This window comes from Bos grunniens, chromosome 25 (assembly GCF_055505025.1).
Source record: "Bos grunniens cultivar Pamir isolate PY7600 chromosome 25, Bosgru_T2T1.0, whole genome shotgun sequence".
NCBI lineage: Eukaryota > Metazoa > Chordata > Mammalia > Artiodactyla > Bovidae > Bos > Bos grunniens.
In genome coordinates this window covers 42,732,712-42,748,455 of record NC_141189.1, presented here as the reverse complement: position 1 = coordinate 42,748,455, position 15,744 = coordinate 42,732,712, and the positions used below count along the sequence as shown (strand labels likewise).

The window sequence follows — 15,744 nt, the reverse complement described above, 5'->3', positions numbered from 1 at the left end:
GCGATGGGACCAGGGCCATCAAGACCACACTGATTCTGAAACTCATCAAGAGTTACAAGATCACAATTAACACAGCGCTAAGGTCTGGCAGAAGTACCACACTTACACTAACCGCTGAGGTCAAGACGACACCACCTGCCACACAAGAAAGAACAGAAAAACACTCTCCCGACATGGAAGACTTACCTCCCAGTCCTCCCAAGAACGCTCAAATCCTCACGAGTGAACTCAGGCTGGGCAAGGAGGGTCAGTTCCCAGAAGCAAGAACAAGGCCGAGGGCCCGATCAGAGTGCAGCAGCGCACGCACGCGCTGGATGCCTGCACGGCGCTCAGTCTTTCTGCCCAAACATGTCAAGGAGCTCAGACAAGGCCCCACAGGTCAAAGGCTTGTGAGAACCGCACAACGCCACCAAGTATCTCAGCCTCAATTCCTGAGACCCTGTGGCCGCTGCACAGCTGACCTCCCTAACAGGAAGACAGCATCTTTTCTAAACTTGACCTTCAGGCCTTAAGAGAAAACAGACAATATCCATCTTCTTCACTCCCTACTTGTCGTCACAGGTGGCCACTGAGAACCTAAAATGTGGTCAGTGCAACTGAGGAACTCAGTTTCTACTTTTATTTGATTTCAGTCCATATCAACTTAAACGGCTAGCCAGTCAGGACAACCCTGGGCAGCACAGCTCTGCACCCGCACTCCTGTGAGACCAGCCACCACCACACTCAGAGGGGACCGTCAGGCCCGTTAACACAGCTTCAATCTGGCGAACAGACAAGCAGGAACACACTGCTGGTTCCAGAAGAAAAAGCCCTTCTGAGAACGACAACCAAGGAAAACAGGGAGTGAGTGTGAGGCACATCACTGCACTGCTCTGGGGAGACATCTGAGCTGGGTGGGGGTCCTCTGGGTGCCAGGGGCAGAGCAGGAGCTTGGCAGGTCTGTAAGACAAAATACAGCCGGGCCCTGGGGCATTAACCTGCACCTCTGATGGTGTAGGGGCGCGGAGCGGGGTCAGCAGGTGCTACAGTGTGCCAAAATCACCAACAAAGGCATTCTTACGTTCAGTGAGCCTCTGCAGAGACCAGCTCTCCCTAGGGAGCAAGCCTGTCTGGCATCCTGACTGACCCACAGTGTCTTATGCCTGTCCCCTGGTTTCCTGTCTTCATTACGCTAAATGCAGAATGAATTCCCCAGAAAACACCCTCCCAGTCATTTTACTGTGAGCCTCTGAAAAGTCACTGCAGCAAACAGGTCCTGCCGGCCCTCCTCCCAGACTGTTCCAAGAGCTCTTTCTGAGTCTTCAGTGGGCTGAGCCTCACATCCGCAGAGCTTGGAGGAAGGCAGGCAAGTGGCCAGCCCTGCTCTGGACCACCTGTGACACAGGAGGAGGGGGCCAAAACGCACTCAGTAGGTGTGCAGTGCAATACGCCTTTCTATGCGCCTCACAGCCAAGAGTCTGTTTCCAGGCGCCACTTTAAAGGACAAGACATCCACAGGCCTCGATGTCAAGCAGAATGACCCACACGATACCCAGCAGCCCCCACATCCCTGCCTCCTCCTGCTGCTTCCAAAACCCACCCCCTTCAGAGCCAGTCGGCGGTCATGCCAGAGGCCCCCACATTCTCACAGAAGAGAAGAGAAAACACACGAGGCGATGGCAGGCGCCACGTCAGAGAACCTAGGGAGACGACACTAACACCTCACACGGCCAGGGTGCAGGCTGGGGCCCACAGATGCCTTCCCATGGATATACTCTCACGCAGGACTCGCAGGTCATGATCTTGTCTCCTTCATCTGGGACTGTACCATTATTTCTTAAGCTTTAAAATGAATGTAAGAAGGCAGATGTGGCCATTTCTCAAGGTTGCCACCCTGAGAGCACTTCCCAGAGAGAAGTGGGGAGCACGCCCAGAAGGAACGGGAGCTGCTTTCCTCTGGGCCCTAAGCCCAGGTCACAGCAGCACTGGCTCTCAGCCCACCGTACCACCCAGACATGCTGTGCTGCACCCAAGCACCCACATTCAACCTCTGGACACGAGCTTGAGGACGAGGGTCCAAGGACAGCACCAGGGTCCCCTCCTCCATGCTCCTCTCATGGGATATAAACATCCTGTAGGGACATGCTCCCATCTAGTCTCCAGCCTGTCCCACCAACCACACAGCCCACAGCAGGATCATGGAACCGAGTCACAAAGAAAGCTGGAGACGGGCACCACAATCCCATGTCAGTCTGCCTGAAACACCCACCAAGTGGAGAAGAGGAACTGGGCTCCTGAGGGGGGAAATGTCTGGGTCGACAGGGGGCCGGCGCCCACAGAGCGGCTGCAGAGCCCGTACCTGGGGTCCCCATCCTCGTCTTCAGCATGCTCTCCGGCACTGTTGACAGCATATCTGCTACGAGGCTTACCTGAGTGAAGGCAAAAGGAGAGAAAACCTAAGAAAACAGGACCCATCCACATATGGGAAGGTTGTGGAACCATTAAAAGTGATGGTTTCTGCTCTAGGATTAGAATTAATACTGTTTCAATGGCCATACTACCCAAAGCAATCTACACAGATTAATGCAGTCTCTATCAAATTACCCATGACATTTTTCACAGAACTAGAACAAACAATCCTAAAATTTATATGGAATCACAAGAGACTCAGAGTTGCCAACCAATCCTGAGGAGAAAGAACAGAGCTGGAAGAATAATCCTCCCAGACTTCAGGCAGCACTACAAAGCTACAGTAATCAGAACGGTGTGGCACTGGCACAAAAACAGCCCCAGGGACCACTGGAGCAGAACAGAGCGCCCAGAGACAAACCCGCACACCTACGGCCAACGATGCTCAACCACGAAGGCAAGAATATTCAGTGGAGGCGGGCTCCTCAGCAAGTGACCTTGGGAAAGCGGGACAGCTGCACGAAAATGAATGAAATTAGAACACTTCCTCACACCACACACGAAAGTAAACCCAGAATGGCTGAAGGAACTAAATATAAGACACAACACCATACAACTCCCAGAAGAGAAGATAGGGAAAGCCTTCTGACACAAATTGTAGCAATATTTTCTTAGGTCAGGCTCCCAAAAGAAATAAAAGTAAAAATAAATGGAACCTAATCAAACTCTTAAGCTTTTGCATAGCAAAGGAAACCACAAACAAAATGAAAAGACAACCTACAGACTGGGAGAAAATATTTAGTGATACAAATGATGTGACCAACAAGGCTTTGTTTCCGAAGTATACAAGCAGCTCATATAACTCAATATCAAAAAAACCAGTAACACAATCAAAAATGGGCAGAAGACCTAAACAAACATTTCTCCAAAGCAGACATGCAGATGACCAACAGGCACATGAAAAGATGTTCAACATCTCTAGTTATTAGATTGGTGGTTCAGTCACTAAGTTGTGTCCGACTCTTGCAAACCCATGGACGTTAGCCCGCCAGGCTCCTCTGTTCATGGGATTTCCCAGGCAAGATTAGTGGAGTGGATTGCCATTTCCTTCTCCAGGGGATCTTCCCAACCCGGGGATCGAACCTGGGTCGCCTACACTGCAGGAAGATTCTTTACCAACTGAGCCATCAGGGAAGCCCATTTCTCTAATTATTAGAGAAATCCAAATCAAAACTACAACTACACCAGTCAGAATGGCCATCATCCAAAAGTCTACAAAGAATAAATGTTAGAGAGGGTGCAGAGAAAAGAGAATCTTCCTACATTGTTGGTAGGAATATAAACTGGTGCAGTCATTATGGAGAACAGCATGGAGCTTCCTTAAAAAGTTAAAAACAGAGTTTTTGATTCAGCAATCCCACTCCTGGGCATATACCCAGAAAAGACAAAAACTCTAATTCAAAAAGATAAATGCACTGCAGTGTTCATAGCAGCATTATTTACAATAGCCAGGAAATGGAAGCAACCTAAGTGCCCATCAACCGATGAATGGATAAAGAGGATATGGTACACATATACAATGAAATTTTGTTGTTGTTGTTCAGTCACCAAGTCAAGTCTGACTCTTTGTGACCCCATGGACTATAGCATACCAGGATCCATGGGGTTCTCCAGGCAAGAATACTGGAGTGAGTTGCCATTTTCTTTTCCAGGGGATCTTCCTGGACCAGGGATCAAATCCATGTCCCCTGCATTGGCAGGAAGATTCTTTACCACTGAGCCACCAAGAAGTCCTACAACGGAATGCCATTTTGCAGCAACATGAATGGACCTAGAGATTATCACGCTTAGTAAAGTAAGTCAGAGAGAGAAAAATATTATATGATTATCTAGAATATAGATTATGTAGAATCTAAGAAATAATACAAATAAATTTATTTACAAAACAGAAACAGATTCACAGACACAGAAAACAAATATATTAAGACAAAAACCCAAAAAACAAAAACAAATATATATTAACACATATGTGGAAACAAGAAAAATGGTACAGATGAACCTATCTGCAGGGCAGGAATAGACACACAGATGTAGAGAATAGACATGTGGTCACAGTGGGGACAGGGGAGGGTGAGACAAATGGGGAGAGTTCAGTTCAGTCGCTCAGTCATTCCAACTCTATGTGACCCCATGAACCGAAGCCCGCCAGGCCTCTCTGTCCATCACCAACTCCCAGAGTCCACCCAAACCCATGTCCATTGAGTCAGTGATGCCATCCAACCATCTCATCTTCTGTCGTCCCCTTCTCCTCCTGCCATCAATCTTTCCCAGAACCAGGGTCTTTTAAAATGAGTCAGCTCTTCGCATCAGGTAGCCAAAGTATTGGAGTTTCAGCTTCAACATCAGTCCTTCCAGTGAACACCCAGGACTGATTTCCTTTAGAATGGACTGGTTGGATCTCCCTGCAGTCCAAGGCACTCTCAAGTCGTCTTCAATACCACAATTCAAAAGCATCAATTCTTCGGCCCTCAGCTTTCTTTATAGTCCAACTCGCACATCCATACATGACCACTGGAAAAACCATAGCCTTGATTAGACAGACCTTTGTTGGCAAAGTAATGTCTCTGCTTTTGAATATGCTGTCTAGGTTGGTCATAACTTTCCTTCCAAGGAGTAAGTGTCTTTTAATTTCATGGCTGCAATCACTATCTGCAGTGATTTTGGAGCCCAGAAAAATAAAGTCAGCCACTGTTTCTATTCTTTCCCCATCTATTTGCCATGAAGTGATGGGACCAGATGCCATGATCTTTGTTTTCTGAATGTTGGACTTTAAGCCAACTTTTTCACTCTCCTCTTTCACTTTCATCAAGAGGCTCTTTAGTTCTTCTTCACTTTCTGCCATAAGGGTGGTATCATCTGCATATCTGAGATTATTGATATTTCTCCCAGCAATCTTGATTCCAGCTTGTGCTTCCTCCAGCCCAGCGTTTCTCACGATGTACTTTGCATATAAGTTAAATAAGCAGGGTGACAATATACAGCCTTGACGTACTCCTTTTCCTATTTGGAACCAGTCTGTTGTTCCATGTCCAGTTCTAACTGTTGCTTCCTGACCTGCATACAGGTTTCTCAAGAGGCAGGTCAGGTGGTCTGATATGCCCATCTCTTTCAGAATTTTCCACAGTTTATTATGATCCACACAGTTAAAGGCTTTGGCATAGTCAATAAAGCAGAAATAGATGTTTTTCTGGAACTCTTGCTTTTTCGATGATCCAGTGGATGTTGGCAATTTGAACTCTGGTTCCTCTACCTTTTCTCAAATTGGGAGAGTAGGATTGACAAATATATACTGATAGCTAGCTAGTGGGAAGCTGCTATACAGCACAAGGAGCTCAGCTCAGTGCTCTGTGATGACCTAGATGGGAGAGGGGGCTGGTGGAGAAGTAGAGGTCCAAGGAAGAGGGGATATTATGTACATATAAAGCTGATCCACTTTGTTTTACTGAAGAAACTAACACAACATTATAAAGCAATTATACAGAATATCTTTTGAAAAGACAATAAATGTTCCACAGGAAAACAAGACACTCCTTTTGTTAATAATCTTGGACAGCAGAAGGCCTTTCTATGCAGAACAAAACTCAGAAACCACAAAAAGACTGAAAACTTGACTCCATAAAAATCAAAACTCAAAAGGCAAACTGGCTAAGAACGTACAGCTTTGTCACAAAGGCCTATTTTTTCCTAAATATATTAAAAGCTTCTTCAAACCAACAACAAAAAAATCAAGCAATCCAAGAGGAAATTAAGCAAAGGTTATGAGTAGGTTCTTAACTCAAAAGGAAATCCAAATGACTATAAAAACAGGAAAACATGCTCACTCTCAGTCAGAAGGCAAAAGCCCATTAAAACTACTATCGGATAAAAGTTTTCACCTATCTCATGAACAAACACAGAAAAATCTGATCTATTAAAAATACATGGCTCAACACAACAATGTAAAGCAATCTTCCTCCAAATAAATAAATTTTAACACATGACTCACTATTAACCCGAGGATCCAAACATTTTATTTCTGGGAACTGATCATATATTCTGCAGAACAAAAAAAACATACATAAAAGACATTCACACTGCTAGCAAAAGACTGGAAACAAATGTCCGTCAACAGAGGACTGGATGAATAAACCATAGTAAGTTCTTCCTATGATTCTGACCATAGTTTTAAATCTATATCAAACATGTAAAGTGAAAATGAAAACAGGGCAGAGAGTGTGAACAGCGTGTTCACTTGTGCTTAGAAAATAATGTACGTATATGCTTGCATTTACACTTAAGATTCTAGAAAGATGCACAGGAAAATGGTAACAGCATCTGACCCTACAAGGGATGTGCGTGGCTGAGGGTCAATGAGAGGAAAGAACCACCTTTTCATAATCTAAACTCCTCTGGGCCTTTAAAACTTTTTCCATGTTTACAAATTTTAAAATAATTTTTTTAATTAATTATAAATTGAACATCCACAATAGTGAAAAACCACAAGTAACCTAAATGTCCATCCGCAGGGAAAGAGTATGTTCCTACCAGGCAGCTGTGCGCTACACCAAGAGGGAGGTGATCTGTCTGCTAGGCAGAAAAAAGCTTCAAGACAGACGGTTCAATGGAAAAAAAACAGCGACTGAGAACATCCTATGTGTGGGAGGGGGAAGAAGCCCAAAGTAATAAACTATTTTTCTGTGGATATATATTTGGTGTCTATGTTCAAGAGGAACGCTTTTCAAAGTGGTTATCGGGGGAGGAGCAGCAGAACTGAGGGGAAGTAGCCAAAGAAAACTCCGATGTCCCTGCATTTCGTAACTTCATCCTAGCTGAATACATTCACATTGTGGCTTTATCCCAGGTAAAAGTCTACAGAAACCGATGAAACGTTAGCAACAGTGATTTGACATGTTTAAACTATGAGTGATTCTTTTCCTGCTCCTTTTTACTTTTCTATACTTCCCCAGCACTCTCTGATGAGAAGGCACCGCCAGTACGGACACAACACGGTAGCCGGCTTCCCCGCTCACAGCGAGGGAGGCGGCGCCCGGCGCCCACTTACTCTTCTGGGACGCCGAATGCTCCTGGCTCCTCTGGAAAGGGTACCTGAACAGCAGCTTATTGCCCCGGCTCCCCGAGCTCACAAGAATCACGCTGATGGGGCTGGTGTTGTCCCCCATCCTGCCGGGAGCCCGGGGAGGGGTCGGCCCGGGGCCTGGGTAGGGGCCCCGAGGACGTCGGGCGGGGGAGGGGCCGGGACCCGGGACCCAGCGCCTTGAGGAGCACGGGCCGTGGACCCGGCGGAGGCGGCTCTGAGGCGGACGGGTCTGGGGAGAGGGGCGGGTGGGGCTCTGAGGAGGAGCGGCCCGGGGGGGAGCAGAGGACCTGGGACCCAGCGCCCTGAGGAAGACAGGCTGCAGGCGGGGCGCCGAGCGGAGCCAGACCCACCAAGCCCACGGGCCCGTCCCGCACCCCACACTCGCGAGAGGCTCGCGAGACTTCGCGACAGTATGAGGCAAACTTGCGGAAGCACCCTGTACGCAGACCGGCGACCTCTGCGCAGGCGCAAGCTTCCGTGTGCGCAGGCGCGACGCTGGCTCTGGGCGCTGGGCTTATCCCAGCGCCCGCGGCGGCCTGCTTCTGGCCAAGGGAGCCAGCGGCAATGCAAATAGAAAGCTGCCTGGCCTAACTTTCTGGCTCGAGTTCGGTTCAGTTCAGTTCAGTTCAGTCGCTCAGTCGTGTCCGACTCTTTGCGACCCCATGAATCGCAGCACGCCAGGCCTCCCTGTCCATCACCAACTCCCAGAGTTCACTCAGACTCACGTCCATCGAGTCCGTGATGCCATCCAGCCATCTCATCCTCTGTCGTCCCCTTCTCCTCCTGCCCTCAATCCCTCCCCGCATCAGAGTCTTTTCCAAAGAGTCAACTCTTCGCATGAGGTGGCCAAAGTACTGGAGTTTCAGCTTTAGCATCATTCCTTCCAAAGAAATCCCAGGGCTGATCTCCTTCAGAATGGATTGGTTGGATCTCCTTGCAGTCCAAGGGACTCTCAAGAGTCTTCTCCAACACCACAGTTCAAAAGCATCAATTCTTCGGCGCTCAGCCTTCTTCACAGTCCAACTCTCACATCCATACATGACCACAGGAAAACCATAGCCTTGACTAGACGGACCTTTGTTGGCAGTAATGTCTCTGCTTTTGAATATGCTATCTAGGTTGGTCATAACTTTCCTTCCAAGGAGTAAGCGTCTTTTAATTTCATGGCTGCAGTCACCATCTGCAGTGATGTTGGAGCCCCAAAAAATAAAGTCTGACACTGTTTCCACTGTTTCCCCATCTATTTCCCATGAAGTGATGGGACCAGATGCCATGATCTGGCTCAAGGGATGTCTCTAAATGTGCCTTTCTTTGCTGTAAAAGTTATTAAAGTACCCACGGAGTGGGGGAAAATGTTTGCAAGTCATATATTTGATGAGACAATTGTATCCAGAATATATTTTTTAAAAAACACAACTCAACAGGAAAAACACAAGTGACCCCCTAAAAAGTGGGCAAAAGACATGAATAGATAGTTCTTTGAAGAATATAGACAAGGAACCTGGAAACACGTGAAAAGATGTTCAAACATCACGAGTTAGAGAAATGCAAATCAAAACTGGTGGGGACAGGGGGGCCTGCCATGCTGCAGCCCGTGGGGTCCCAAAGAGTCCGACACAACTGGGCGGCTGAACAGCAACAAATCAAAACTAAAAAGAGACGCCATATCACACCCACTAGGATGGCTATACTTGAAAAAAAATAGTGAGCAAATGGTGAAATCGGAATCTTTAGACACCACCTGTGGGAACTGAGGGGCTGGGGGTTCCTTTGGGGTGATGAAAATGTTCTAAATTGTCGTAGCTGCATAACTCTCTGAACATACTAAAACCCACTAAACTGCACACTTTGAATGGGTAGAATGTACGATATGTGAATTCTATCTCACAGAGCAGCTGCTTTTAAAAAGTAAAAAAAGCACTCCACCCACCCCACCCCTGTGGTCCCAGGAGGTGACTGTGGTGGACAGTCTACTGCGACTGTTTTCAAATCTTTTCAAGCACATCAGATGGATGGGAAAGTAATCAATGGGCTAAAGAAGGAGCATTGTCTTTTATTTATCTAGTTGTGTGTGTTGGGTCCTAGTTGCTGCATGCAGAACCTTCACTGCATTAGGCAAGATCGCCCCTGTGGCGCATGGACTCTCTTCAGTCCTGGCAGGTGAGCTCAGCAGTTGCTGCATGCAGGCTTTATTGCTCCAAGGCATGTGGAATCTCAGTTCCCTGACCAGGAATTGAACCCAAATCCCTCGCATTGCACGGCAGATTCCTAACCACTGGACTACCAAGGAAGTTCCAGGAATGGAACTTTGGCATTTTCATTGCCAAAGTAACCTCTTTCACTGAGGATAACACAAATGTGTATTTTGAAGAACATATTCATGGGTTGACTCTCCCAGGGTAATGGGTACATATCTCTGAAATGTCTCAGATGTTCCCCACAAACATATTGCCCTGCCCAGGACTGCATAGCATTGACTTTTTTAATCCCCAAAAAAATGTCAAGAAAGGAAAATAATGTCTCATGTTGCATTTTTGTACTACTGAGGAACAGAATTAACTGTATTGCTTATTTACCAGAGCCTAAGAAATGCCTTTATGTTTCCTTTTGTGTTGTGTGTCCTTTTTAAAACCTTTCTTACTTCCTTATATGTTTGGCTGCAGTTGGGTCTTTATTGTCATGTGCGGGCTTTTCTCTGGTTGCGACATGTGGGCTTCTCTCGTTGTGGAGCACGGGCTCTAGGACACACATGCTTCAGTAGCTGTGGCTCAAGGACTCCAGACTGCAGGTGCAGTCGGTGCAGTACACGGGCTTAGTTGCTCTGCCTCATCTGGGACCAGGGATCAAACCGGTGTCCCCTCCATTCCAAGGTGGATTCTTAACCACTGGACCACTAGGGAAGCCCGTTTATCCTTTGTTTATGGGATCTTTCTTTGGTGAAATACTTTTATATCCATGGCCTAAAAAATGCTATAGATATTACGGATAAGGAAAGAGACATTTCTTCTGTACAGGGCCTCATGTTCTATGTAAAATAAGGGTAATAACACAAATGTGTCTTCTCTCGTAGCTCAGTGGGTAAATAATCTGTCTGCAGTGCACGAAACCAGGTTCGATCCCTGGGTCAGGAAGATCCTCTAGAGAAGGAAATAGCTACCCACTTCAATATTCTTGCCTGGAGAATCCCATGGACAGAGGACCCTGACTACAGTCCATGGGGTTGCAAGAGTCAGACACGATTTAGTGACTAAACCACCACCACAGCTAACCTCTGTTACAGATTCTGCAAGCCCTTTTTCCAGTCTAGAATATATTGATTTTTTAAAATATTGTATTTACTTATTTGACTGTGTCCGGTCTTAGTTGCAGCATGCAGGATCTTCATTGCAGTGCCTGGACTTCTGTACGTGCGGCACACAGGCTAAGTAACTCCACAGCAGGATCAAACCCATGTGCCCTGCATTGCAAGGCAGATTCTTAACCACTGGGCCACCAGAGAAGTCCCTAGAATATACTGATTTTATGTATCATCAAAAGGTTTCCGAGTTCTCCCCCAGTTCCCATGAATGTCCTCAGAATGGAAACAAGGACATAGGAGCAAGAGGTGAGGCTGGGAGAGCTGTATGGATGGGGCCTCCCTGCCGGACATTGGCAATCTGTGGGCACCCAGACACGAAAGCCAGGACTCTGGCTCAGGTCTGCTTCTTCTGACTTTCCTGGACATGCTGTTGCGCCACTGGATGGGCCTATGACCCCAGAACTGGCTGTGCTTGGGCTGGGGTAAGGCCCAAAAGTAGAGAAACCACCATTCCTATATTACCCTCTCAGGGCCCATTTCATGCTAGGAACCTTCCCCAGAGCATTCATTGTGTATTTTCTGGCTGTGTGGCTCATGACTTTTCATTGTAACAAGCACTGGAATCCATGAATGGTGAAGGGAGCTCACCAGGACACATCCCTTCCCGAGGCTCAGATGCAGGACTGTCTCGGGCTAGACTGAAGGGAGTGGGGGTCTGAATTCCACAGCACCCTCCCCAATGGCACCTCAGTGTCCGTGTCCGTCTGTGTTCCCGGGCTGTCAGGGAAACCAGGGGCTCATGGTCACTCCCTGGGCCATGCAGCCAGCTGCCGGCAGCAGAGGGACTGAGGGTAGGTGGTCCCACTTTGGACTCTGATTCCCCACCAGGAAGCACAGTGGGAACTAACAGCCTCCCGGGCAGCATCGTGCCAGGCTCAGCCTCTGCTCACTGCAGGGTGTGCCCTCAGACGCCTCCCTGCCAGCGCCCCACATCTCCAAGTCCTCATTTTCTTTGTCTTTTCTGAGGGGAAGCCATGCCTTGTAGCTTGTGGGATCTCAGTTTCCTGACCAGGGACTGAACCTGAGCCACAGCAGTGAAAGCACCGAATCCTAACCCAGGGCAGGGCCAGGAGGCTCCTTGGACAGCTAGGCCTTATCAGCCCTGCCACTCGGTCTGGCCCCGATAGAGCCACCCTCGACGGTCGAGCGCCAGGCGGGGCTCACGAACCCTATCTCAGACCAACGTGATATCTCCACCATCCCTACCGCAGAGTATCTGCCCAGGAAAATCGTTCACCTACAACAAGAACAACAATAATCTTGAATTCACGCTGCTGTGTGCTGAGGTCACACGGCAGCAGCTCATCCGTCCTAAGAGTGAGGTGGAGGACACGCTTGAGGTTAAAACAGTGAAACCAGGGCTCACAAGGGAGCTCATCCTGCCCAGGGTCAGCCAGGGGTTGCTCTCAGTTGGGGGAGGCGGGGAGGAAGCATTTGCAGACCCCTGTCTCAATCTTCTGCTGAGACCACAGCCCCTCTGAGCTCAGCCCCAGTACACAAGCTCAGAACAAGCCTGGCACTTGGAATTCGGCCCAGAGACCAGCAGGTCTCAGGGCCCTGAGGCCCTGCACAGGCCCAGCCCCTCTTGTTTCAAGTGGGAGAGCAAGGACCAGACACAGAAGGCCTCGCACACAGCAAACCTCGGTCTCCTCTGCCCACTGGGGCTGCTCCTCCTCCACGGAAACTGTGAACGTGTAACCTTCCCGAGCCTGTGTTTCCTTATCTGAAAACACGTCATCTTGAAAAATAAAACTTCTCTCACAGAGCTGTGAGGGGCAAACACCCGACATGAGAGTGCCCAGTCCACACCACGCCCAGGACTTAGAGAACACTCAGTTCACACCAGCCAGAGCCGGTCCGCAGACCTCACCTCACTCCACACAAAAGCAATCCAAGGTGGACTGTGGCCAGCTCGAAGGACCAAACGGCAAAGTTCTTAGAAAAGTAATGTAGAAGGTTCACTTCACCTCAGCCTTCAGCATAATGCTTACTCCACTTCTTAAAAATTTGAGGGAAAATTTGCATAACACAAAATTAACCATTTGAAAGTGAAGTTAATTCTGTAGCATTTCATATATTCATAATGAGTGCAACCAGGATCACACTAGTTACAGAATATTTTCATCATCCCATCCTCCCCAACCCCACCCCCAGCCCTTGGCACACACTCGTCCACTTTCTGTCTCTTTGGGTTTGCCTGTTCTGAACACTTCATATAAGGGAAGTCACACAGTATATGGCTTTTCATGTCTAGCTCCTTCACTTAGCGTAATATTCTCAAGGTTCATCCACGTTCTGTCAGTGCTTCATCTTTACATTGTTTTCAGTCACTCGGTTGCATCCGACTCTTTGCGACCCCTGGACTGAAGCATGCCAGGCTTTCCTGTCCTTCACCATCTCCCAGAGTTCACTCAAACTCATGTCCATTGAGTCGGTGATGCCATCTAATCATCTCATCCTCTATTGTCCTTTTCTCCTGCCCTAAATCTTTCTCAGCTTCATTTTCATGTCTGTTTAGTAAATATCTCACTGTATGGAAATACCATCATTTGTTGATCCATTCATCCATGGATGGACATTTATGTTACTTTCACCTTTTGGCTGTTACGTATAGAAAGGTACATTTTTTTTTACCTGAATTTTTAAAAATCACTTAATTTGACTGCATTAAAACTATAAATTTCTGCTCAACCAAAAACAGCAGTAAGAGCGTGCAGGCAAAGTACAGACCTGGGGGAGGTACAATATATGAAACTGACAAAGAACTTACATCCAGAATACTTTTGTAAGTATTCAGTACAGTTCAGTAGCTCAGGCATGTCCGACTCTTTGCAACCCCATGAACTGCAACACACCAGGCCTCCCTGTCCATTAGTACTTTTAAAAATTAATTATTTATTTATGGCTGCGCTGGGTCTCCGTTGCTGCACGCCGACTTTCTCTAGTTGTGGCGAGCAGGGGCTACTCTCTGGTTGCAACACGCAGGCTTCTCACCGCAGCGGCTTCTCTTGTTGCCAAGCATGGCCTCCGGGCGTGCTGGTCAGCAGTTTCAACGTGCCGGTGCAGGTTCAGCCGCGCCTCTGCCTGTGGGACCGTCCCAGATCAGGGATCATACCATAGCCCCTGCATTGGCAGGTGAGTTCCTAACCGTGGGACCACCAGGGAAGTCCCTACCTAGAATCTCTTTAAATTTCCTATAAATCAATAAGACTGGCAACACAGTAGAAAAATGGCCATGACTTGGAAACTTCAACAAAAAAAGGAAATGCAAATGTAATGCAAAGGACAGCAACTGTGTGAACAGGGACCTAGCTCAGCAGTGTCAAGAAAGTGCAAATTAAGACCACGTGAGAAGCCAGTATACACCCAGCAGAAAACCTGAACCCTGAGACCCCGCCTCCAACCGGGACCCAAGTGACAAACTTTCAGAAGGGTGAGGAGCAAGAGGAACTCGCACATCACTAGGTGAGTGCCAGGCAGTACAACTGCTCCAGAAAACATCTGCCATTAACTGCTGAAGCTGAGAACTCCACGCCCTGGACCCAGCAGCCTCCATCCTGGGGATATACCCAACAGAATGTTCACTGCAGCGTCGCTCACAACAGCCAAGAACTAAACAGCCCAAATGTCCATCCCTGTTACCCTGGGTAACTTGTGATATGTCCCTACCAGGAAACACAACACGGCGACGACAACCGATGCCCACAGCACCTCGGGCATGTCACAAACGTGGGTGATGGGAGATGACCCACTACACTGTCTCATGGACCTGACAGCCAAAGGCAGGCAACACCAACTAACGCGCCTAAGGACACAGAGTAGTAGTAGTGTGAGTTGCTCGGTCTTGTCTGACTCTTTGCGACCCCATGGACTATAGCCCACCAATGTCCTATGTCCGTGGAATTCTCCGGGAAAGAATACTGGAGTGGGTAGCCATTTCCTTCTCCGGGGCATCTTCCCAACCCAGGGATAGAACCCAGGTCTCCTGCGTCGCAGGCAGAGTCTGTACCATCTGAGCCACAGGGAAGTCCAAGGACACATAAGTGTGTAGTAAAAGCTTACTGTAAAGCAAGAAAGTAGGTTGGGGTCACCTTTGGGGAGGACTGGGATGCTCAGTATGTGACTTATAATATTTCATTACACTGTGACGTAATCTTGTACTGTATTTTACAATGAAAAAAAGTAAAAGAAAAAGGGTACCTGCCCACACCAATGTTTTGCAGGCCTTGGAAGTTTCAGAATCAAAGTGGCTTCCTGTGACTCTGTTCTGTGAAAGCCAAGGATGGGGGAGGTGCTGCCAAGAGGGGAGTGAGGACCAGCCCCACGGCGGGAGGCCGGGAGTGCACACTCCTCACCCCCAACACTGACTCCCGGCCAAGACCCCGGACGCTGTAGCTGGGGGCCTTGTCCAAGGCACATTGCTCACTGAGGCCCCGCTGTGCCTCCCCTACCTTGTCCAGCAGGTCAGCTCCACCCTCACCCAGGACCTCCAGACTCCCTCCTTCTGCCTGAACTTCCACGTGTTCCTCAGCCCCTTCTGTCTCCCTGGCTCAGTCTGTTTTCTCTGCCAGTCTGTCCATCTGTCCCTGTCTGTCTCCCTTCCTTCTCTTCTTTCTGGGGAGCTGAAGCCTCAGGATCAGACTCGCACACCCTGACTGCAGGCCTAGATGCGGGCAGCGGCCTGGAGTCTCCTGAAACAGGCGTGAGCAGGGAGAGCTGGGCTTATCAGTTCTGGGGTGAGCCCAGAGAGGCAAAGTCACACACCCCGTGAACACCTGGGCCCAGAGGCAGAGCACGGCCAGGAGAGGTGACCACGAGCGCAAGGCCAGCAGAGGGTGGGCACACCCTGGGAGAGGGAGAC

General features: G+C 48.4%; 1 protein-coding gene across 15 annotated transcripts in view; it reads right to left on the bottom strand.

Annotated features, from left to right (window-relative positions):
* NPRL3 (NPR3 like, GATOR1 complex subunit) overlaps positions 1 to 7,910 on the bottom strand; it is a 33,193-nt gene extending 25,283 nt beyond the window's left edge. For 10 of the 15 annotated variants that reach the window (XR_015154954.1, XR_015154953.1, XR_015154951.1 and 7 more), the window contains exons 1-2: positions 7,490 to 7,910; positions 2,339 to 2,408 (exon numbers count right to left, since the gene is read on the bottom strand). Coding sequence is in view for 3 of the 15 variants with exons in the window: in XM_086376711.1 (XP_086232837.1) it covers positions 2,339 to 2,408; positions 7,490 to 7,607 (188 nt within the window). In the remaining 12 variants the exon portion in view is untranslated. The remainder of the gene's footprint in view (positions 1 to 2,338; positions 2,409 to 7,489) is intronic. The other 5 variants (XR_015154952.1, XM_086376714.1, XM_086376717.1 and 2 more) reach the window with 2 other exon arrangements.
* Between the last annotated feature and the right edge of the window lie 7,834 nt (positions 7,911 to 15,744).